Raw genomic sequence first — 24,968 nt, forward strand, 5'->3', positions numbered from 1 at the left:
AGATTTGCTAACAAAATAAATTTAATGTACCAATCATCTTCTTCTTCATCAGCTTAACAGTATATTCAGGACCAATACTGCCATCAAAATCTTTTTCCAATACGTTGTTTATTATTAATAAATCTTTGGTCTCTACATTATTTCAATTTATATTCAACGTAAATTATTAATTATAATATTGTATTTATAAATGTAAAATAGACACGAAAAGCCAGGGGGCATTTTTACTCCTTGTTCTCTCAATGGATTCCTTTGTTCACGTGTAGATGCCGGCGCGCGTGCAAAAACCGATGTGTGTACCGCCAGTGCCGCAACAGCCTTTCAATGGGATCCGATGTTTGAAAAAACATGTAAAAATAAAGAAAAAATAAAACCATTACGTTGCAAAAATCATTAAACGTTTTGAGATCGAACACAGATAATCGGTCGATTTTGTCAAAATTTCGCTTGCGGTCTCAGTACAACCGAAATTCAAAACGGTTTGATTAAAGTGACGGTTTGCCTGCAACGAACTGATGGTGAGGGGACGGGAGAATATTAATTTTATTTACACACGGACAACGGTGTGCGGGCGCACGACGCGTTTCGCACTGGTGGGGCGACTGCGAACGACGACTATCCCACGCGTCCGGAGGGCACCGTTCGAGGGGAGGAGGGGTGGAAACTGATATAATTGATTTAGACGTTTGCGTGCGTGTGAATGCGGGGGCGGGAGGAGAACGGAGTGCGTGGTGACTTCGTAGTGCACACAACATACAGCGGTCGGTGGAACGAAAAAAAAAAAAAAACATCCTAATTTTTCCCATCTAATGACAAACGGTGATCGTTCGACGGTTCCCCTCTCCGTTTTCCACAAGTCAACGAGCCAGATGTAAACAGAAATAATAAGGGGGACTTGTTGCGCAGTGCACCGCAAATGCACATCCATACGCATAAAAATGTAAAGAAGTTTAGTTTTTCATTATTATTATTTTTTTTTTTTTCAAACGTTAAACGCACGTTCCATGTGTTCGGAAACATTTTTTTTTCGTCAACGATTCGGAACCAAAGTATTTGAACATAATCGTATCGTTTTGCAAAATAACATTTTTCAACGCAACCGTTTTAAAATGCAATTCATATTTATTCACCGCTGAGATTATATTACGATTTCGTGCTCCGAGGGAGAATATTATTCGTACGTGTTGACGAAAAAAGTTGAATTTGTTACGTAATCATCAGATCAGGACGTTGTTGTTACAATATTATGGAAAAAATTTAACTCGGTCGGAGACAATTTATTTTTTAATCAACATCTGTACCGCATTTACAACGAATTTTCGGTTGTTCCTGTTATTTCAAACCATAAATCATCATCACTTGGTAAACACTACGGCAGTATTCGTATTTACCCGTACACAATTTCAAACGCACCATCGAATTGTAAAGCATTCGCGTTTTTTAATTCAAATCGAACCGAATATTTTCTAAACCGTACGGGAAAACAGGACATCGTCATTCTTCAAACGTTGTCATCAAATCAGTTACGGTGTCGTAACTAATGACTGTACGTTACAACAGTCGAGCTGGGTGGAATCGTATTTACGACCGCGTCCCTTAGCATTGGATTTCAGTAGTGCCCACGCTAACGTTGCGTTCGAGTTTACCCGCATTGTAAAGCAGTTCAACGCGATTTACAAAAAGATAAAAAAATAAAACGTTTCGGTGTTTTTATTTTTATTTCCCGGTGAAACGTCCGCGGCCTCGGCGGACCGTCAGAAAAGGGGGACGATGACGGCCGCACCGAGGCGTTGGCCGCACACGTAACAACAACAACAACGCCACCACCGCTCCCCTCCCGCCGACGGCCGAACGGGTTCTCTCCTACGTGGAAAAAAAAAATAAAATAAAATACAATCGTCAAGTGGTTCGCCGCCGCCAACGGTTAGTACCGCGCGACTACCGAACCGGGCCGGCAGCATGCGCAGTGCGACCGTTGCTGACGATCACGTGTCAGGTGTGGTGCGTACCCGTGTTCATCAGTAATATACCGTTGCGTTGCGTCAGCGCTAATCCTCCTGCGCGCAGGATACGTCTAGGACGCGTCGTCAGTTGCAGTGCGAACTATCGTCCGGCTAATTGTTCGCGAGACCACCAATCGCATCCCGTCTCCGCCACAGGCATAAAGTAAGGAACGAATCGTCGTTTTCGTTATGTTATCGGCCGCCGGGCAACGATGATCGCACTTTTCGTCTACCGAATCTGTCGCGGTCCGTCCGATCGCACTCGGGCCGTAAACTCCATATCGATTCACCGATAGAATCCCAAACACTCTTCGTTTTCAACGGGTAAGCGCCGACGCCCGTTTCATGCTTACGTCTCTCGGAATCACATACTTGATCGAAAACGCATTGGCCGTACTTTGTATGGTTACGTTTTAAACCAAACTCCTGGGTGCGATCGGAACGCCGAGAACTTGAATTACCGTGGTACGGTCAGATTATCTAAGTTAATAATAAAACCATCCATTTATCCGGGTAATGTGCACGTGATCGCTCACGAATCCACTACGAGTGCTCCGCACTTGAGAACGGGTCGAAGCACTTTCATTTTAAAGGAAGCAAAGTAAAAGGGTCGTAATGAGTTTGGTAAATATTGTAAATCACCCTCGCGTACAAATGTAATCTGAAGGCGGGTGCGATAAAGGGACGCTATCGAGTTGTTCGAACCGATTAGAATTACTAATGAAACCGGACGTTTGTCAACTAACCCCTTTGTAGTGTGTTTCGGAAATTGCTTCAATTGCGTTCGTTTTAAAAAGATACGTATTTATTTTATGTCTCACGTCAAATTCATAGTCGAGTCTACAACTCGAATCGCGTGTTTATCATATTGACATACGTGATTTATTTTAAATCCATCATCAGTCTTGTTGACTCATTGTTTCCAACCTCATCCCACCGGTGCCGGCCGGGTACGAGTTGTCGTGAACACTCCAGAAAAATACGTGTACAATATACGAGGTTTGATCGGAAATTCGAGTCCCGAAGAAGAAAAAACGATTTATAATTATTGGTTTTCGTGTTGAACCCATAAAAGAATGATTTCTTTCCGTATATTAGAAAAATGTAAATAAATAAAAAACAAATAGTTGAAATTTTATTTAAGTGAGATCGAATGTTTTCGCGAAATACACGTGATTTAGTCTAACCTACGTCGTTTTCGTCGCAGTTGTACATGCGGTATAAATTAACAAACCCACTCGCCATACCTATGCCGCCCATACCCCCACGTATTGATACTGCTTGCGTCGTCACGAACACAATCACGCACTAGTTTTCAGGAAGTCTGCTCGCGATCGTGAAACACATAATATGTGTCAATATCGATGCTGGATCCGAGAATCGAGATCACGCTCGTTCGTACACTTGAATACGGTATCGAACGAAACGTACAGAAACCCGATAATATATTCTACCAAACACGTCACATATATTGTAATATTATATTCTCGCACGACCTAAGATACGTCGACATATTTGACGGATATAATATTTTTGTACGAAACTATGTAAAATTATCTCGTAATGCCGGTGCGGAACAAACGGTAGACTTTTCAACTTTTCAACATTCCGACGAGGTCGGGGGACATAAGTTAAAAGAAAAGAAAATATTGCAATTTTATTTATGTACAATTGTATTTTAGAATGTTTTTTATAACGTAGAAACGTATTCCTGTAAAAATAAAATAAATATATATAATATATATAAATAAATATATATATAATATATATAAATAAATATATATAATATATTTATTTATTATTATTTATTATATATATAATATATATAAATATTAATAAAATTGACGACTGTATCGATAAATCCAATTTTAATTATTTTTATTTGTCGATTACATCATGAGCCGGCCCATTAGGGGAGTTTAATTATTAAGTGCCTGTCAAGATATTATTTCCTTAATCGATAATTTAAAATCAAAACGATGCATTCCTGCATGTCCTTAGACAAAAAGCGCTGAAATGATACATATTTAAAACCTCTTAAGTATATACGTGCATAGCGAAACCAATTATTTCATAATATTCAGTATTGAGATTTGTAAAAATATTTTTCGCTTTACACACTACTCTTTGTTATATTTCGCTGTACATCCGGTGAAGCACAAATGCTCGACTATAACGTCATATTCGATCACGTAATTGGTGTAGTGCTTCTGAACGGTAAAACTAAACCGAGTAACGTGAGTATTGTATAACATATGATACAGAGAAACATAATATATTAATTATTTTCGTTATAATAACGATGCGATAGAATAAAGAAAACTATACATGTTTTTCTTATCAAAATTGTCTATTAACCATAAGTCATAAACACTTGTATTTATAATCAATGAAAATACGTTCGGTTAAAACAGTACAATGCGTCGAAACAATTAATACTCGTCCGCGTCCATCCGACTGTTTAAAACCGAATCGCGTCCTCGCGTACAGTATCAAATTAATTTCATCCCGTGGATCATCACCACGCACTTATGCATATTATTTCATACACGTGGTATTATAGAGACATTATACGGTCTCGATTCGGTTATCGTTTGCTAATGTTCATGTGTACTATTTATGTACTTGTGCCATTCGTTTAACCGTGTTAATTATGTACGCGATTAACGATGCATAATGTGCAATATGTGTACATCAACATGAGTATAATACGTGCGGAGTAATCAGTGCAGTCGTTCTATTTATACGCTTACGTATATTATGTTTGCTGGTGATTTATTCGTATTTATAATTCGATTATAAGGATTCGGATTCTATGCACTAAAGAGGACTGAAATATGGGTTAATCTTACGATATAAAAAAAATCCACAAATAATTTCTATAATATGTCCGAACACGTGAAAAAGAGCTAAAAAAAAAAATATCAGATTTATTAAAATGGTTTTCAATTTTTTTCACCTGATAACACAATATTTGAAAAAAGTTTAAAACAACTATCGAATAGTTATTTGTACGTGAATTAATTAACGTACACGAAACTAAAATACGACGGTTTTTCTATTGCTGTCGTCATACAAAAACCACAGTGTAAAAAGCGAAAAATAGCAACGGAAGAAGTAGTCAACAGCAAAATAGAAAAGTAAAATTGTTAAAACGCTTAAAAATACGTCGTGGAAAATTTTCGATTTGAAATCCTAGTCGCATAAAACCAATTTATCAGCTTAGGCGATTGTCTGCTGATTTTATCATTATTTTACGGTAATCAGTAAAGTGCTGATTGAACCACGGGGCCCGGCGATGACGATGAAACAGCAATGGATTGCAATCGTCACTGAGCGTTGTGGAAAACCGAATCGAAAGCGGCGCGGCGCGAGATCGACGCGTGCTTCATTTGACCGCACCGAGTTTCTGCCCGCGAAACGTTGTGGTCATCGTTTACCTTTTCCTTATTCTTCGTTTCCCAAAGCACGGCTGTTTGTAAGCTGAACCCAATTTATCATTTTTTTTTTTTTTTTTGGATCCGATTTTTAAACTGCGACAAAAATTTTTTTAACATTTTACAATCTGTTAAAATACCCCGATAAGATACATTGGACAAACTGTGGTAATTATTTTTACAAATATATATAATTGAGAACAGGGAGGGGAGTTGAAGTTGGTATACCTTAAATACTTAATTTAAATTTAAAATTGTTCTATTTAAGATATTATTAGACTCACAAAAAACTTTAAAATTGTTCGCATAACCATTCAGTGAACTGCTGTTATCCCTTCGAAATTAATCGTAAAGTCGATAAACGTTGGTATTGAAAAATCCGCATGATCCCGAGTATAATATACACTTACCCCATGACGAGACGCCGGACTAAATATATATATTCGCGTGCTATGGCGTTGAAGAAAATTATGTATATCTGGATTCTATAATTAGCCACGCCGTTTATTTCAAACAGCTGATTGTTTTTTTTTCAACTATTCATTTCAGTTGATTCGTTGGCGCGTTATCGACACACGGTCGTTTTTATGCAAATACGACTCAATATACACCCCTTTATTGTGAACAAATTCCGTTTTTCACTACTTTATTGTTATACATATTTTAATATGTACGAGTATATAAATATTTTTTGAATAGTATAACTTTTGTTCTGATTTTCATATCCCAACGTCCCGTAGTACACTTGTCGGTGCGCTATTTTAAACTATATATTACCGCTATATTAGTCGGTTCAATACATTATTCTGTTTACCGATTTGTTCGACCGATTCGACATTAGATTTATATTTATATTATACAAATTATAAATCCTTTTTATCCGCTCCTTACTACCTTCTACCCAAATCATATTAGGAAGACAGATTTTTTTTCCAATGAAACATGGTAATTCAATCCCGACTTCACAAAATAATGAAATGAATTCTTCAATGTAACGATTTATCACTAATACAATATAAGAAATTTACCACTTATAACATCCTTATAATCTTAAACACCACAGTATTTACATACACTGATTACACATTAATTTTAGCGTTTTCAATATTCTCCTCATCGCAACCCATCAAGTCCAACACTACTTCAACTTGATCTCATCTTAAACAAAATCCACTCTAGTAAACTTCACTTTAAATCGAAAGAAATGTCTTCCAATAATTGTAAATAGTAACTCAAACTCAATAAAGTACTTTGGAATAACTATCGACAAAAGACTCATTTGGAAAAATCACACCAGAAACAAAACAAAGCAGTACAAATCACGTATAGACTTTTTCTATAACTTGTCTTAAACTTAGTGGACTTAAGTCTAAACCTAGTATATAAAATAAAATACTCATTTATAAAGGTATTATAAAACTTATTTGGTCATAAGAAGTCCAAAGCTAGAGCAAAGCCAAACAGTCAGAAATTCGCCCACTGGAAGAGTTTCAGAAAATTAGTCTATGATTAATTACTGAATGTCCTTGGTATGTCATAAATATAAATTTACAAAATTACTTACATAACACTACACTCAAAAAATTAGTTCATTAGTATTATAATGGATTTTAATTTTCAAACTCCACAAACCTATCTCTCTCCCAAATGTCTTCTAAAACTATTCCAAGAAACCCTACTAGAAAGTTCAAAATAAATTTCCCAAGAGACGCTTTAATGCAATTTTTATAATCAATCAGTTTCAAAAAATAAAAAAAATAAAATAATAATAAAAATCAAAAGTTAAAACATAATAAACACAATAGATAAATATCAGAAATGTCAGATTTGCTTCTTAATGGGTTGCCTCAAATCACGACTTCATCTGTTTATTATTTATTGCCTATTTCGTCATCAAATTTACTTACTTTGCAAATCGTTATGTATAGATTATAAATATTATTTTAAGTAAACTACATTTTTTTTTATAATTTAAACGTATTGCCATCTAAAAAAAAGTAGAAAGTACTTATTAATTATACATTTTTTTTAACGTATACTGTTTATGAATTCAAGATAATTTGTTTTGGATTCGAGTTCGAGTTTGTAATTTGAAAACTGATTTAAATTAGAAAAAACACGTAGCCAACACTCGACACAGAGACTGTTCTCTCAATTAGTGAAAAAATAATTAAGCTACAAAAAGCGATACGATAATTAAAAGAGAAATGCCCTTAAATATAAAAAAAGTGAAATGGAAAAAAAAAATCCTCAAATCAGTTCGTACTATAGTAATATATTTTTATGTAAAAACTGTAGTTTTTGCATTTATCTTCGTTGCGTATATTATGTAAATATATGAAAACGATTCGTGTACTGTAGAATAATATATAATTGGTAAATCATTGGAATTGCATGCGAGCAATTACGATTCACGACGAGTACGAAAAATTCGTGAGAAATAATGTTTTTTTATGCCACTCCGTCATTAATTTGGTTTTTTTTACTCTTTTAAGGCCAAAGATCGCGTAAAAGGTCAATTGTTTCAAACATGCTGCTGATTAACGTTCCAATGAGTCTCGTGCGTTAAATAATTATTCGACAACAATAATTGAGCCTACACACCCATTGGAATCGTAATTTCCTTTTGACTATTATAATATTGTCTGTTTACGGGGTTGGATTTTCGTTTTTAGAACACAATTTGTTTTATGTGTTCTGCGGAATAATAACAATCCGTATCGTAGGATAGTACTAATATTATTATCGTGTTGTTTGCAATCAACGACATTCCGCGCACCGGACCGGACGTTGCTACCCTAGTCGAAACTAAACATTTTCAAACGCGTTTGTTTTTACGCGCTACTTGAGTAGAGGTCAGATATTTGATGATGCCGCGTGTTATTATAAGGAATTTAAAGTTTTTCGCTGGAAATAAATACACGCTTTCAAACGTGAACACTATCGTAGTGAAAAACAAAACGACATTAAACTGTCGTGAAATACGACGTCTACGCAATGATGTATATATTTATTTGTTTTTTCATTTATCGTTCGAAGTATATTACACTCGGTATTGTTCTTGAAATGTCACAAGAAGAACAGGTTTTCAAATAATAATAATAATAATATGAAGTCCATTATTATCGGCGGCGAGCGCGTGTAGAGTGCTCGGTCGCGTATTTTATTGACGAGCGAGTGAATTTCTCTTTAAAATGCTAAGGTGAATGTGCTACATTTAATACACATCTGACCGCCGTAAGTGGCCGCAGTACATAATCCGCGGTTGTGTCCCGTTTAATAGAGCGTGCTAAAATCCATTAATTATACAATCACCGTGTGTAAGCGCGTGCAAGTGTACATATACTTGACGGCGGAAAAACGATGCGTTGCGATGTTCACAGCTGAAGCATACGAATTAAATCAATTATTATATTAATCGAGAGAGAAAGAAAGAAAAAAAAGAAGCACTATATGCGCTTGTGCGTGGTTGTTAACAAGTCAGAGAAAGCAGATGGCCTTGTTCGGATGTATCTAAATGTGCGCAGGCCGTCCGGTCTGGACATTACTTTCAAAACAACTAGACCTAAATCGACGGCTCTTTGAGGGGCTAGCCACAATAGCCGAGTGTCTGACCCAACCGGTTTCGTCTATTGACAAATATAAATTTTACTTTTTTGATTTTTGCGCGTAAGCGCACGTAATAATATGTGCACGTGCATGCGTTAGAAAGCTAAATCGGTTTTCGATGGACTTTTCGGTATACATATTTTTTTTTCTTTTTTGCTTCGTAGACGCTCTGCATTCACGATGAACACGGAGAAACGCAGCCTGTCCGGCAGCCGGAAGACCAAATTGAGGTACACGATCCGAGGAGGATTCGACTTCGACACGATGGTAAGTCGCCATTAGGGGGGAGGCACCACCATGGGATGGCCTTGAAACGCGCCCACGGAAAAGTCCACCGTCACGTGGCCAGTGTGTTACAGTAGTCCCTGTAATGATTGATCGCGTACACGTTTTAGGGCCACACGAGGTACCACGAGCTGCGCAAATTCGTGAAGAAGGGTAATGACTTCTGCAAAGAGCTCGGAAACATTATGCAAGAAAGGTTAGCACATTTACGTCTGTTTTTATGTTTTCGTTTTTCTTTATCACGATTAACCATCGTATGCGTTAAAATAATAATCTGACGAAATTATTTTCCACGTGCGCGTGTAGAGCGGAACTCGAGTTGAATTACGCGAAAACAATGTCCAAGCTGTCGGCGAAACTGATGAAAGCCGCAAAGAAAGGCATCGGTTCCATACAAAACGCTTGGTTGATGATCAGCAAAGAGATGGAGGCCGAAGGACAAGCGCACCGGTGTATCGCCAATTCGCTGGAAGATGACATCGTGAAACCGTTGAAGAATTTGCAAGAGACTCATTGCCGGATCAAAAAGACGGTCGAATACAATGTCAGCAAGACCAGTGAGTCAAAACGTTTTTTTTTTCAGCGTTTTAATTTTTTTTTCTAACCGTTCGTCCCAATAGGTATTCTTTTATTTTTTTTTTTTTTTAGTTTTCTTTCTTTTATTTTTGATAGAAAACTAATCATATTAATAACTGTTCGTTATTGTTCGTTTTTACTAAAATATATATTGTCCGATTGAAGAAACAATACCATGGGTAACCGGTTTAAACCACAAATTATTATATCCATCAATTGAAATATTCAATGATTCGTACAACAAAAATTAAAGCTTAAGGCAATAATTTTGAAATTATCGAGAAAGTTGAATAACCAAGTTGAATTATTTACTAGAGCACTTCTGTTCGTACAAATAGTATGTTGTTCTCGTTATGGTCAGGTTATTATTACGATCTAGGTGTGAGATTAAAATCGTTCAGCAAATGTATATTATTAAAATATTACAAATATTATTATCATTGTTATATTATAACATTAAATAACTTTAATAATACTATAACATTTTTCCAACGACTAAATTATACTGTAAAAACCTGAATAAATATTTAATTTTCAGAAATATTTACAATTTCACATCAATTTAACAAATAATAATATATTGTGTTGAAAAATAAAAATTGTTTTATTCGTACAGCTTTTGGTTTTTACTAAGTTTTCGATGTTGTCTAAAAAAATATTGAATATCAATTTTGAAGTGAGATTCAAAATATTTTTTAATATATTTTCTGTATCTTTTATATTATAATATTAGATATTCCTGTAGGTATATGCCTGAAACTTAATTTAAAATAAACAAACTCAACTGACAATATATTTATAGTTAAAATTCCAATATTTTTATACGTGATCGTTGATATTGTTTTTTTTTATTACTTTATCTTATTTTTTTATTTTTATTTTGTTATTCGTTCTGTAAAAAATATTTTGTTTTTGACATTTGTCGATGATTAATTACTTTTCGTCCTAATTACAATTTAATGTAGATACATAACGATATCGATTATAGTAGACTGTAATGATACAAAAGTAATTTCATATTACATTATAATGAAAATAATTAATTACAGTGCGCCGCTAAACCAAAAAGAGGAATAAATGACAAACAAAAAATAAATAAATATGTGTTGTGTCACACAAACTATTGTATATAATACATATAATACAACAAAAGTTATATTATAACTACTATATAATAAATACATATATTTAACAATGAATTTCATAACATAAGAGCATAAACTAAGTGAATGACGATCTCTAACGTAGTTATGTGTTTAATAATTAGAAAAATGCATGAACAAATGGAGAACCGACGAGCGGAGGAGTAAAAAGGAAAGTTTTGCCGTGGCTAGGGAAAACGAAAAAGTTCAAGACATGACAACTGATGCTTCGTATTCGATCCTCACAAGCAACGGGAATCTGGCCAAAGACGCTACAAAAGTAAGCCTCATCGTTTATATTTTTATGTGTAAACAGCATGTCACATTTGTTTCCAGTTGGAGAACAAGAAGAAAAAACTGGAAGAGTCCGTGAAAAAGAGCTACACGGAGTATTACACGTACTGCGTGCGGACAGCCAGAGCCAAGTGAGTCGATTTGCCCTCCGATTTGATATTAGTGTTATTGACTGTGTAATTGAACACGTGTGTAGGCTTGAATGGGAAATGTCCATAAACAACGGCGAAAAAAACTTTTTGACCCTGGAGGAAGAACGCTTGTTGAGGTTGAAAGAATATGCCCAACACGTATTGCAGTCTTATCAAAAGTTCGCTCCGAAAATTTCACAGGTAACGTAAACGAAATTCCACGCGAACCTCATGCAATATATATTATTACTTAGTACCGAACGGAATCCCGTTCGTTCCACAAATACAAGGAAAGCGATAGTTAATTCGGTATTTTTCTAATTATATCACTCGAATTTCATTTGAAAAATAATATGTACATACTATCAAAGTTTGTACTTGATATCATACCGTTTACAATTTCGAAAATCACATATTATTATTATACCTTAGTTAAAAAATATAACCTTTGATTAAGTTGCTTACAAATCAAATCTTTAAATTATCAATTTGGTCCCAAGAAGAAATACAATTATTTGGTCGAGTATTATGCGCCTTTGAATGAATCGAGTTGGAATCTGCTTATTGTAGGCAGTTTAAAATTTTTTCATTTTTACCGTTTCGTCTTCGATTTGCCGATTTTCGATCTTTCAAAATTTCAGTGAAATGCTATGTTTAATATTATGTGACTAATGTTGTTTCACATACGATTCCTATAGATATCGTCGCGACTTAGTGAGCCTATATATGATTGCGACGTTTCGAAAGACTTTGCCATCATCACGGACACCGCGAACAGATACGACGAAGATCTGAGTCTCCAAGTGCTGCCTGATTTCTATCCCGAACACACGAATCTGGCTATGAACAAAAAGCGAAGGATATTGGTATATGACTTTGATTTATAGTATGCACTACGAATTAGTTACAGGTAGTGAAATTTAAACAACCGAATAAAATTGTACGTATAATTTTCTCGAAATTCAAATTAACTACCTAACCACATAACTGAAATAAATGCAACGAGTTTTTACGCTCAATAAAAAAATAAAAATAAATACATTTGTCTATAGCTATTAGTAGAGAGAATAAATGGCTTTTCATCAGTATTACTATAGGTTAGTGGTTAAAGTATCTTCACATTAATTTTAAACAAGATAGAACACGTATTCGCACATGAAAGTGATTAAAATGTAGTTCGATTTTACTGAAAACTGCAATCGCGGTGTATATAAAACTGGTTCATTATATTTTTATAGTTTTTATTTAGTTTATTACGCATATTTTAATGGTTTATACCGACGATAGGAATTACTTGTCATTTTTGTGTTTACAATTACAACCGATGACGTGTTACTCATTTGATGTGTAACGTTTAATAAACGAACCATCAACTTGGTCCGTAAAAGTTAAATTCAAATGAATCACTCGCACAATTTAACTCGATTTTATTCGGTCGATAAGTTCATGTGAAATATTCCCGACGAGTTATAGGGTTCGTTTACTAATTGCTGACAGCGCTGGCGGGAGGTTTTGTGGGGTCCGGGGCGGATATTTTCATGGGACCTTAGAACGATTTTCGCAATTGTTGTTAATTGATTAATCATCGTTACACTATTTCTACTACAATGTATCGATTAAACATAGTTTTGAAGTTCAATATTAGAATACTATACACATTTTCACATGGCATGTGGCACTTGTTATTTAGTTTTAAAAATAAAATCATTGGTTTACAAATTGTTAAATCTTACGAAAGGCGCGGAGTCCCTGAATTGGGGGTGCTATGGGTAGCTGCCCCTTCTGCCCAGTTAAAACCGTATTGCGTCCGTATAACCGTTAATGTAAATATTTTACGCAGGCATTGACGAAAATACTACAGCTCGTCCGGCAGGACTTGGACCGGGAGCGACGCAGCAAAAAAGGACTGGACACGTTGGCGAACGCGATGCACCACTCGGCCGGTCTGAAACACGACGACGACTCGCAGAAAAACGTCTACGAAAAACTGCATCACGTAAGTTTTACGGATAGCAAATATTTTCCATGCACCTTGAGTTGAGCGCTCGTTTTTCGTACGCGCGTTATTGTACACACTCACACCTTCCTACTCACATCGTTTCCGTTCGCAAATCCTTTTCGAGATCAACTGTGTACACGAGTTGTATGCACTCGCCCTCGCATCGACGCAAAAATTATTTCTCAGGACCTAACCGCATCAGGCCGCGTTCAATGCGCGCGGTTATAACCTGTCACCTAAATCGTTTTTAATATTAATAAAAGTAAAATTTAAATGAATAAATAAAAAATACCAACGTTTCCGAGAGTGGTCAGGGAGAGAAAGAAAACCGACTTTCCTCCGCGGCTTAAGGGTTACAACCTTCCCCTATCCGTATAAGAACCTTAAGTGGGTGTGAATTTTGTTCAGGAATGGCGCACGGCCGTATGTACAGCACACCCGGCGGGTCAACGTGTATAGTTATTATTATTTTTTCGACATGTCCAACGTAGTAGTACATAGTTGTGTATGAAAATAAAAATTTTGTTTTGTTGATCAACTTATCAAACCGTATCATAATATTAGGTTTCAAAAATCTACTTGTACGCAAAAAAAAAAATACATTTCTCTCTAAAACCGTATATATTTCTAGCACTTACAATCGCATTACTTTTGTCCCACATAGGTTAGTGCGTGCTATTGTAGTCGAACGTCGTTGATTCACTATTCTGCCGGGAACGCGTTAAATCGATCGATTAAATCGATTAGTTTTACTGAACCGAAACAATATAGTCTTAATCGTGTCTCAAGTGACGAGTAAGGATTACGGTCGATCGATTTCCTCCACCAAGAAAAATGATTACGCGCTTGTACGAAATTAGGCATTTAATATTGTTTTTTCTAAATCATGTAATAACAAGTGTCTTCCACTTTGGGACTTTCACGATTTTCATTTGCTTTGTAAACTCAATGTTACCGTAATCATTGGAACACGAACCTTTTTAAGCGGCGATCGTATTTGCGTTTGCTGCACATCGTTCTAACGGCTTAAATTATGTATAATTTTTTTTTTTCGTACGTTCAATAAAAGCATTTCCAAAACCGTACCTCGAAACGAAAGTCTTACGCTGCGTTGGTGGTTGTGACATGATAATAATCGTAACGATCGTTTCCGTTGTTCCTCGACCGACCGCGGTTTTATCGGCTCGTTACGATTAATTACCGACCCGAGCTTGCGGTATCGCGAAACAAGTGGAGTGCGCGCGCCGGTGGTTCGATCTCGGGTATTTCTTTGTTTTTTTTTTTTTTTTTTTAATCGTTTTTTTTCCGTTCGCAGACGAACCTGATGATACTGTACTTGGAGGCAGTCAATTACAAAGTGGTCACGGCTCTGGAGACGTTGGAAGGTCACCCGCCCACCGTGTCCAACACGTTCGCGCAGCACATCGAGACGACCCGGGACAAAAACGGTCATCAGATGTCCGTTCTCAAAGTACGTGCACGTCGGTCGTCCGCGTGTCGTTCGGTGCCGGCCTTTTATTCCACCCCCCCTCTTTTCCTGTCGCTATTTATTACATCGTTCGCGACTCGTGTTTTGCAGATGCCCGCGTCGGTGTGCCAGAAACTGACGACCACGCCGTCGGCGGTGACCACCGTTGCCGCGCACGAGTCCATGTGGTCGGATCGCGGATCCGCGGACGGAACGGATATCGGTACGCGATTTTCTGCCCACGGTCGCCCGGGCCCTGCCGACGAGTCGTCGGGAACCGCGGACGATCGTAAGACTGTCGGCCCGGCCCGAGCACCGTTCGTGTTATCGCACGTTATCACCACCGTCGGAGTGAGAGTCTCGAAGGCTTATCGTCTGGTCTTCCCACGATAACACCGGTCACCCATCCATAAATACGTACATGTGTAATTGTAATGTTACGATATTGTGTACCCGTACGGCGACAAAAATGTTCGGACGATTCTAACCTCCCCCGTAGTGCCATATAAAACATGACGTTATGACGATCGAAACCGTATTTAATATTATTATCATCAGGGCCGTCCCGAAGGGGGTTCTTGGGGGGTTGTCTCACCCCCCACCCTTCCCCCCTAATGAAAACACCAGTCTGCAGTCGGACTTGTTTCGTTTTAGCCTAGAAGTACCTAATTTTACTTACGAAAACAAATATTACATATTTCGCAATACAGTGTATACACGAATAAAATTTAAATAACTACTTATTATACAATATAAAAGATTATTATATGTATAATTAAATTGTCAATTTTAAGAACGTGCGACACTGACACATACATGCATGTTAAAAAGTAAAAATACGACTATATATAGTTAATTATACTACATACATTGAGTAAAAAATTTTTAGTCAGCAATATTCTTATTATTCGCCCCACCCTTGATTTTCATCTTCAGAACGGCCCTGATTGTCATACTATGTTTGTTGTTCAGTGTTGATTTTTTTTTTCGTTTTTCGTGTTTCGAAATACTGCGATATTTTAATACGAGCGTAAGCCCTGTCCTGTCTGAAAGGAGAACCATATTATTGTTTTCCACGTTTCGAAGTGGACGGATTTCAGGGATTCGTCTGACGACATGGAATCGGTTTAAACGAATCTCTGGCAAATAAGTAACTCGTCAACGAAAACCGGCATGGTAAAACTGGCTTTCTAAATGTTATTTCGACCTTGAGGGTTGTACACTATCGCCGGCGAGAACGATTATTTACTACGGTTCAGTACAAATCATTCGCATTTATTTGTACATAGAAATTTAGGTTTTTCCGACAAATATAAATCTCAGTCGTTGGACATCATTTTATTGATTTAGAAAGTTGTTTTAATTAAAAGATACATATATATTGAGAAAAAAAATATCATAAGTATAACAGTTAATAATACTCAAATATTTAATGTTGCATATTCAACTCGAATAAGCAGACCGAACTATGAAATAAAAAATGGTTAATAAAAATGTTTTAAAAAAAAAATAAAATAAAAATAAATAGTAATAATACATATTTGCTTGCAACGCAATCATAATAATATGTTAGGCTTATTTTAAAGTAATGTGATACCTGTTAATATGGTATAGAACTTATTATTATTTTCGATTATAATTAAAATCGTACAATAGTATTTAAAATATAATATAAATTAAAATTAAAAATGAGTAAATGGTTTTAATACTCAAAAGTTGGTATATAAATAAATGAACAAATAGTTTGTATATAAAATCAAAAACTCAGTCTGGAGTATTATTTAATTTCTAATGCACGGCATTTTTCGAATTAAAAATCTATCATCAGGGGTATAGAAAGTCGCGACTATTATTTATACTAGTAATGATAATAATGTACTGTTATGTACCAATATTGTTTACATTTATTCGTGTATTCATTTCTATATATAAACTGTTTATTTATTTTATGTGCTAAAAGTATTTAGTTTCAAAAGTGTATACCGTCGTTGTGTCGACCGAACGTTACGGTATTATAAGGTACACGATTTCAGCATACCGTTTAAAAACTGGATGGTCGGGAAGGGATGGGTTGATTCAAGAGAGACTCGATATTCCGGTGGACGTGAACGATTTGCACAGGACAACTGTTGTACAGCGCGATACTTTCGAGTAGAACATTGTACCGCGATACATGCCATCGGCGTACTAATCGCGAGGGTAATTGTTGCGTTTGCAGATGATTTCTCGAGCGACGAAGATGATGGCGCCGACGAGGAAAACGTCGACGGTCCGCGTTGCAAGGCTCTTTACCATTATTCGGCGAAACTCAACGACGAGCTAAGCTTAGAACCAGGCAAGTCGAACGATACCGTTCTAACAACGAACGATGGCCGTTTAAAATATGTTATTTACCGAACGCCGTTTCACATGTTGTATTTAGGCGATGTCATACACGTCCATAGCAAGAAGTCCGACGGCTGGTGGTTAGGAGAGCTGAAGGGCGTTACCGGAGTGTTTCCAGCTACATACGTCGTAGAGATAGACTGAAATATATATATGTATATGTGTGTTTTAAACGTGTACATAGTGTAATTATAAGTTTACCAAAGATTATTAAATTCTAACAAATCACACGCAGTTTATAACATATTACATGTACAATTTTTCTTTTTAACGTTAAAATTATCATAAGTACATGCGTTAATCGTAATAGTTATCGTTACAAAAATAAAACATTTTCTTAATTTTTTATTTTTATTTTATTTTGTTTTTAATTTTTTTTTGTTCCGCTAGGTTTAAGATTAAAAATTAAAAAAAAAAATTTCACAAATCATACACGCATCAAACGTCTTAAAAATAATAATACAATACCACAAAGTTTGAATACATAATAATAATAATAATAATAATAATTGTATAAATAAATTACCACAGATAAAGCTCGTGGGAGGGTTGTGTGGATCGGTTTTTCGCGGGGAAACGACGGACGGGCTTCGGACGGTCAGAACCATTCGTGGTTTATTAAGGGGGGGGGGTCGAATGACTCTGGATCTATGGAATGGACGGATCGCGCGTGGATCACTGACGTGTACGGCGTTTACAAGGAGGGGCGAGGGAGTGAAAGGGTGAGGGCACGCGTTTAATATGTGTTGATAACCGTGCGGTTATGTACCACCGGCAACGATCGGGGACAGAGTGGGTCAGGAGAAGGGCGCGGCACGATCACCAAACTTGGCACTTCTTCACCGGGTTCATGTTGGAGCCCAGCGGACATTTGAAATCGTGGCTGAAGTCTTCCAGGTTTGAGAATGGCCCGATGATCCGGAACCGCCCGGGCGAATGGAACCCGGTGGTGATACGGTTCTTGAGCGTCTCCGGCCGGTACTTGGAGCACCACACGTTGGCCGCGCTCACCCAGAACATCTGCTGTGGTGTGTAGTCCTGCAGCCCCGGTAACCGCGGTTCTATGCCGTTCCGTTTGGTCCACACGTTGTACGCGTAGTACGCTTCCTTCACGCCCCCGTTGTCGGCAATGTTTTCGCCCTGCGTGTTGATGCCGTTCAGCTGAAAAACAAAATAAAAACCATCAGCGACAAACGCCAACCGTCGACGACGCACAGCGCTCGACTTTGTGAAAATAAAAATCAAACAAACGGAGGGTACTCTATACGCGGCGCATTCGGTTGTAGCCGTAAATCTCAACAGTTCCGTGAATTCGTTCGTGATATTTTAACACGTTTTATCATCTCTATTGAAGACTGCAGAGACCATTCGTACGATATTGCCAGCAAAACGTTTGGACAATATACAATCTACAAACCAGAGTATGAATCTAGGTGTGAAGTATAAAAAGCGCTATTAAAAATGGAAAAACTGAAACACCAGAAACTCGAAGTGAAGCAATGGATTGTATCATCGATTTGAATACTTAAAAACTCACTTTATGACGATTTTATGGAAATATTTACTTATTAGACTATATGATGTAAATATATAACTGCAAAGCATCGAAATTTATATAGTCATTGTTTTGGACTTGTATGATTCATTTGTTGAGCTTATAAGTTCACAACGTGACGAATTTTTTGGTTATGAAGAGTACTAAATCGATTTAAAATAAAACAATATACAACTAGTGTATCAAGAAAAAAAAAGGATCTAATAAGACGAAAATAAGACTGTCGATACTGAACTTAATGAGGAGAACAACTTCAGAATAAATACTTTTGTGATTATTCTTGATGCATAGGAAAATTAACCATTAAAAATATGTCAGACATATAGTTCATTCTGTGAACCTTTTTATTTTTTAATAAGATTGTTTGAATTAAAAATAATAATAAAAATAATAATCCTTGTGAGATAAAACAAAAATCGAAAAATCTTTGGAAAATATACCAAACTGGTTTTGATCATGAAAACTTGCAAACCGAGTTATTACATTTAAAAGAACATTGAATTATTAAATTTGGTCGAGAAAAATTATCTTCTCAAAAATTAATTAAATTTATTCATGAAAATGAACTAAAAATAGTTTACCCAAATATAGAAATCGTTTTAAGAACTCTTATTTGTACACCCACAACTAATTGTTCTGTTGAAAGATCACTTTCGTGTCTAATAAGATTAAAAACTACCAATGATTGACAATAAGCCATTAAAGATTTTTTGCTTTAGCAATATTGTGTATTGAAAACTAAAATATAACAGAAATATATTATAAAGATATCATAAAAAAATTCTTAGAACAAAAAGGGAGACGAAAAATATTACTTTAATATTTTAATTAACTTTAATAAGTATAAATTATTATTTGTATTAATTATTTATTTTGTAATTGTAAATAAATAAAGTTCTCATTTAATTTTACATTAATAGACTTCAAGGATTTTTTATAAGTTTTTATAAATATTATATACATGTTTCTATGTTCATTGTTTAGTATTTACTTGGCTTTTTATATTTCCATTAAGTAACTGCACAAGCATTCTACTGCTAACTAAAGTAAATTATTAGACATGAAATATATTATTTTTAAAAGGTGTGTATTTATGGTTTTATGTAATAGACTATAACTATGTATCTAAATACTCGATCCGTTTGGATTTCGCGATTTTTTTTCACCGTTACGCACCTAATCGATTCATCTATAAATATATCGTGTTTGATAATTTTGTGTAGGTACCAATAGTCCAGAGCAGAGCAGAAATATGTAGAACTCTTAACTGCTGTATGTGTGTATGGGTGTGGGTGTGTGTAATATTACTCGTTAAACACTACATGTGTGTTTGCAATGAGTTATTTGTCCTCGCCTTTAAAAGGATACCATAACCATACGTGCTGTCTCTCTTCTGACGAACATACAACTTAGCAAATATGCATTCAGAAGTTCAAATGTAGTGATGTTAGCTTTAATATTTGAGTAAACTGACCTTCAACCAAACTTTAAGGGAGGAAAATTATCTGCGTTTTGTTGGACGGTACTTCCAATATTTTAGTTTTTAAACAAGTTATTAGTAAGTAAAATATTACAATAAAAAAAAAAATTCATAACTAGCTTAATAATTAAAATAAAACCGACCAAAAAAGCACAGATAATGTTTTTTCATTAAAGTTTAATTATAGCTGAGTGTATATCATTACATTTAAAATATTGAACGCAAATTTGGTACATTGTATGTGTGTCGGATGAAAAAATCATATACAGGGGAATGACGTCCTCTTAAGGTTTCAATGATCATTATAATAAGCGCCTAATGAACACCGTTATCGGTACGCGCATTGTGTTAGCACGCGGTGACGTTTCCGTACACGAATAACGTATGGTGAATCGCAAGTACGCGTGCGTTCGGAAGTTTTTGGAAATCGAGAAGAAGCAAGAATGTATACTTTCGGTGTGCGGGTCGCGGGATCGCACAACTTTTTTCCACACCTAGCGTCATTTATATCCCCGCGCGACACCGCGGTACAACGGTCCGAAGTTATTGAACATTTTAACATCTTCCTGCGTGATTGGCTAGTATAGTCAACGTCAAAGCTAACGCGCATATCACGTGCGGTCGTATTTGGAAAAGAACTATAGCGCACGCACCTTGAGACCGACTTCTTGAGCCGTGTAATTTCCGTACTGCTTGATGATGCACGACGCCTTCTCTAAATAGCGTTTCTTCGTTTCCTCCGCCCACCAGTCGACCAGGTTGCCCTCTTTGTCGAACTGTCTACCTTGGTCGTCGAAACCGTGGGTGATCTCGTGACCGATCACGAACCCAATGGCACCGTAGTTCATGTACCGCGGACGGTCGCTGGAGAAGAAAGCACCTTGCAGGATGCCGGCCGGGAACTCTGGAAAACCGATAACGCATCAGTTTCGGTGCACGGAGATCGCGCAAGAGTCGCGTCAACAGGACACGTGATAGTAGTATTAATTTATTCTACCATCTTGTCATACGTACGAATACTGTTTTCGATAGCGCTGTAAAACGCGTTCACGATCGCAGTCCTGCTGTGCGTGATCCAATCGGTTTTGTTGACAGGTTGCCTTAACTTCGAAAAACTATAGTCCGTCCCGAATTTGGTCAGATTCAATATTGATGTATAATAATCTTCGTCGTTGACTTCGAGCTAGAAAAATTAAAACGAAACCGCAGGTTCAGCGATGAAATGCGTTTGCTCGTCCAAAATAACTGTATCATATTTGTTAGACAGAGCACTACACGTAGTACCTACTTACCTGGTAATAAAATTCGTTCAGTTTTTTGTCATCCAGCAGCTCGTCGGGATACGCGATGTGAGTGGACATCGACTTTGCTTTGTCTATCGCGTTTTTCCTGAAAGTAAATTATTGTGTTCTTAATCGTTTCGACCGACATCGATGCATACCTGCAGCAGTCGATTTTTACCTTGTTTCTTCGTCCATCCAATCGACGGTTCCCAATATTTTGTACATTTCTTCTCTGATTCCGTTGACCATTTCTAAAGCATTTTTCTTAGCGTTTTCGTCAAAAAACCGTCGTACGTACAACGACCCGATAGCCAACGAGAAACTTCCCGAACTTATGTCGACGCATTCCTTCCACCTAGGCTCCCTCTCGGTTCTTCCGGATAACTCGGTACTGTATTCCAATTGTCTTTTCCTCATTTCTTCTGTTAAATAACCCACAGATGCTGCGGCAGCCCTCCAAATCACATAATTTGCTTGGATTCTAATTAATATAATCAAACGATGATTATTATTATTATTATTATTATTAGTAATCGAACGTTATATAATAATAATTATTTTTATCGTGTTGCATTCTCTCACCTTTTCGGTGTCGTGCTTAAAATGGCTTCGAGGTCCGTCAAGTATTTCGGAGAGTTAACAATAATGATATCGTCCTGTCTAATTGTCAGCGGGTTCAAAAGTTTATTTAAGTACTCATGCCACGGTATGCTTGGGAACTTTTGTTGCAGGTCGTCAATTTTCATCGGGTTGTACAGTTTAGCCGCGTCCCTGCGTTCTTCCAGGGGTAGCGATATTTTGGCCAAACTTATTTCAAAGTCCAACGACTCTCTGAGCTCCTTAACAGCTCTCTGGCGATCGGCACCGAAAAGCATTGCAATATCTACCATGTACCGGTAATACGCGGACACAATCTTTTCGTCGGTACCTTTGACCAGATATTCTCTGCTCAATCCCAAGGAAGCTTGATCCAACTAAAAGAAACACGTATTGTATTATTATATTATCACGACACGTAAACCAGCTGACCATTTTTATTGAATTTAATAATTTTAGGAAGAATGAACTAACAATATTCATCCAAAATATTTAAATTGAAATTTGAACAGTATATTTGTTTGACATGAAACTGAAAAACTCGAGTCCATCCTCGTGCAACTTTAATAACCAAATTTTGTGAGGGTAGGCTTCACAAGTTATGAATTGATTATCAAATTATCTGGTCAAAAATGTTGATAATGATGGGTTGGGTAGTTCTATCTTTATCATATACGCTAGCTATATGAGGTGCATTTTTCTTCTAACCTGTTCAATTCTCCGTTATATATTCTCCATTAGATATTCTTAAATATACTTACGTCAATTGCTCTGGTCGTTGTATTTTTTAAATCGGTACTGATGGAGAAGTCAATGAAATAGTCCACGCTGTAACCCGCGGTTCTGAACTTGTATACGCTATCCTTCCATGTAAAATCGGCTTCGTTCCATTTGTCACCTTCCAGCACAGGCCATCCGCCGAGGCTTTTCAACATTTGTTTTATCGGTCCCAAACCTTGCTTTTCGATTTTCTCTGTTTGCAATACACAATGATTTACAATATTATTCAATATTAATGCTATGCGGAAAATGCGCATTGATTAATCACCCAATACAAGGCCGCAATATAAACACTCCCCTTTCCCATTCCGAATGATATTTTATAATTTTTAGCTTATTTGAATTACACGTAAAGCTACTAGGTTTCTACTGGAATCGTAAAAAATGTCCGACCGTGAGCTATTTTTGCTTATTTGTTTCTCTTTCGGTGTTCTTATTTTATTGAAAGATTTCAATGCAGTTAATGTTTAGATTTATTACCTTTGTCCATGCAAGACTTGTAGAGCAACTTGGCCATTTTAAACGGTTTCTGTTCGTTCGGTTGAATAGGTTCGGTGACGATCATCCGGAGTTTGTTCAACAGAGAGTCGCTGATTGCACTGAACGTCGTGTGGGACGTTTTGTCATCATCGATGAGTGTTTCCTTTATGAAATTTCCACACGCGAACTGATAGAAATCATCGCAAGGGTCTACCGACGGATCCATGTTGTTGATGACGGCGGCCGCTATATTATGTCAAACGGTTTTAAAATATTGTTAAATGATTAGCGTTTAACAGCGATAATAGTACGTCAATACATCGCTGGTGACAGCGGTTCGATAATATTAATAAAAACGTCGCTCACCAGCTTTCACGCAACCGGCAGTCAGACAAATGTTGTCCTTTTCTTGTTCCCTGGTCTGAAAGAGACTTCTGCCCCGAGCTTTACCGATCAAACCATTGTTCTCAGCCGATATCGACGGGAGACTCTCTGCGAAAATAAACGTTTAAAAATTACTTGATTTGATACGTTTAGTAATCGATCACATCATGAAGAAGTATAATATAAAGTTTTACTGGATCGATTAATCACCAATCATACATACCTATAAACACTAAAAATTACTTATTCTGCGGTTTTTTTTTATTATTATAAAACCGTATCTTTGTCACTGTAAATTAATTGTAAGTAATACTGATAATATAATATTTTTTATATTTAGACGTTTTAACCGAACTATTATTTTAACTGCTTAATATTTATCTAAAAATAAAGAAAATTATTGATAAGTAATTATTCATCCTTATAGCTTAGGTGTCGACGATCAAAAGTTAAAAATTAATTTGAAATAAAGTATATTATGCAATTATATAGGCCAGAAAATATTTAGTACGGCAATTTTCAATATAAATATACGGAAAACAATGAGTTAACATTTTTTTTTTTTTTGTAGAATTTTTGCTTTAAATAAATAAGCTTAACAATTACAAAAGTATACAGCTTGGAAAATAAAGACATTGGATAATGATTCAATGTAGAATGTGGTAGCGTGACGAGACTATATAGACAATTTTAGTAATAATTATAGTATTAATAATAGTAGTAATAATTGTTATAATAATAAAAATTGAGAAATATTAAACTGAAATAAGAAGTTAAATCAGCGGAATAATGAAAAATACAAGCTTTAGGAGAGGTTATAAAAGGCGGAAAACGTTATTTTAAAACTATTATTAGTAATGATAAAATTAATGAATTGATAACAGTTTTAAGGTGTGATTCCTATAACGCGTCAGACGCATGTGGCTAACGCAACGCGTCTGACGTAGTATACTGCTATCACGTTATCTAATGGGTGCGTTTTCCTTAAGAGAATCCTACGTCACTAATTTTTAGTATTTAAAACATACTCATGCAAAATAACTCTAACTCGTTAAAAAGATTTTATGATAAAACTACCAC

The 24,968-nt window shown here is 36.2% G+C and overlaps 2 protein-coding genes across 2 annotated transcripts in view; one reads left to right on the forward strand and one right to left on the reverse strand.

Moving 5' to 3' along the window:
• Positions 1-1,908: 1,908 nt before the first annotated feature.
• On the forward strand, positions 1,909-17,683 carry LOC112684878 (nostrin). The gene is made up of 13 exons (XM_025556595.1): positions 1,909-2,166; positions 9,214-9,316; positions 9,445-9,530; positions 9,641-9,891; positions 11,178-11,332; positions 11,389-11,477; positions 11,543-11,678; positions 12,176-12,343; positions 13,318-13,473; positions 14,792-14,947; positions 15,056-15,167; positions 17,163-17,279; positions 17,367-17,683. Exons 2-13 carry the CDS (start codon positions 9,230-9,232, stop codon positions 17,471-17,473), a joined length of 1,620 nt encoding a protein of 539 aa, XP_025412380.1. The 5' UTR covers positions 1,909-2,166; positions 9,214-9,229; the 3' UTR covers positions 17,474-17,683.
• Positions 17,684-17,779: 96 nt separating this feature from the next.
• Positions 17,780-24,968, reverse strand: part of LOC112684879 (neprilysin-2) — a 34,656-nt gene continuing 27,467 nt past the window's right edge. Inside the window, exons 4-12 of the mRNA XM_025556596.1 lie at positions 23,871-23,996; positions 23,505-23,750; positions 23,006-23,217; positions 22,230-22,621; positions 21,826-22,128; positions 21,657-21,753; positions 21,379-21,547; positions 21,018-21,268; positions 17,780-18,490 (exon numbers count right to left, since the gene is read on the reverse strand). Coding sequence (XP_025412381.1) covers positions 18,149-18,490; positions 21,018-21,268; positions 21,379-21,547; positions 21,657-21,753; positions 21,826-22,128; positions 22,230-22,621; positions 23,006-23,217; positions 23,505-23,750; positions 23,871-23,996 — 2,138 coding nt within the window. The 3' untranslated portion in view covers positions 17,780-18,148. The remainder of the gene's footprint in view (positions 18,491-21,017; positions 21,269-21,378; positions 21,548-21,656; positions 21,754-21,825; positions 22,129-22,229; positions 22,622-23,005; positions 23,218-23,504; positions 23,751-23,870; positions 23,997-24,968) is intronic.

This window comes from Sipha flava, unplaced genomic scaffold, assembly GCF_003268045.1.
Source record: "Sipha flava isolate LNK unplaced genomic scaffold, YSA_version1 258_pilon_pilon, whole genome shotgun sequence".
NCBI lineage: Eukaryota > Metazoa > Arthropoda > Insecta > Hemiptera > Aphididae > Sipha > Sipha flava.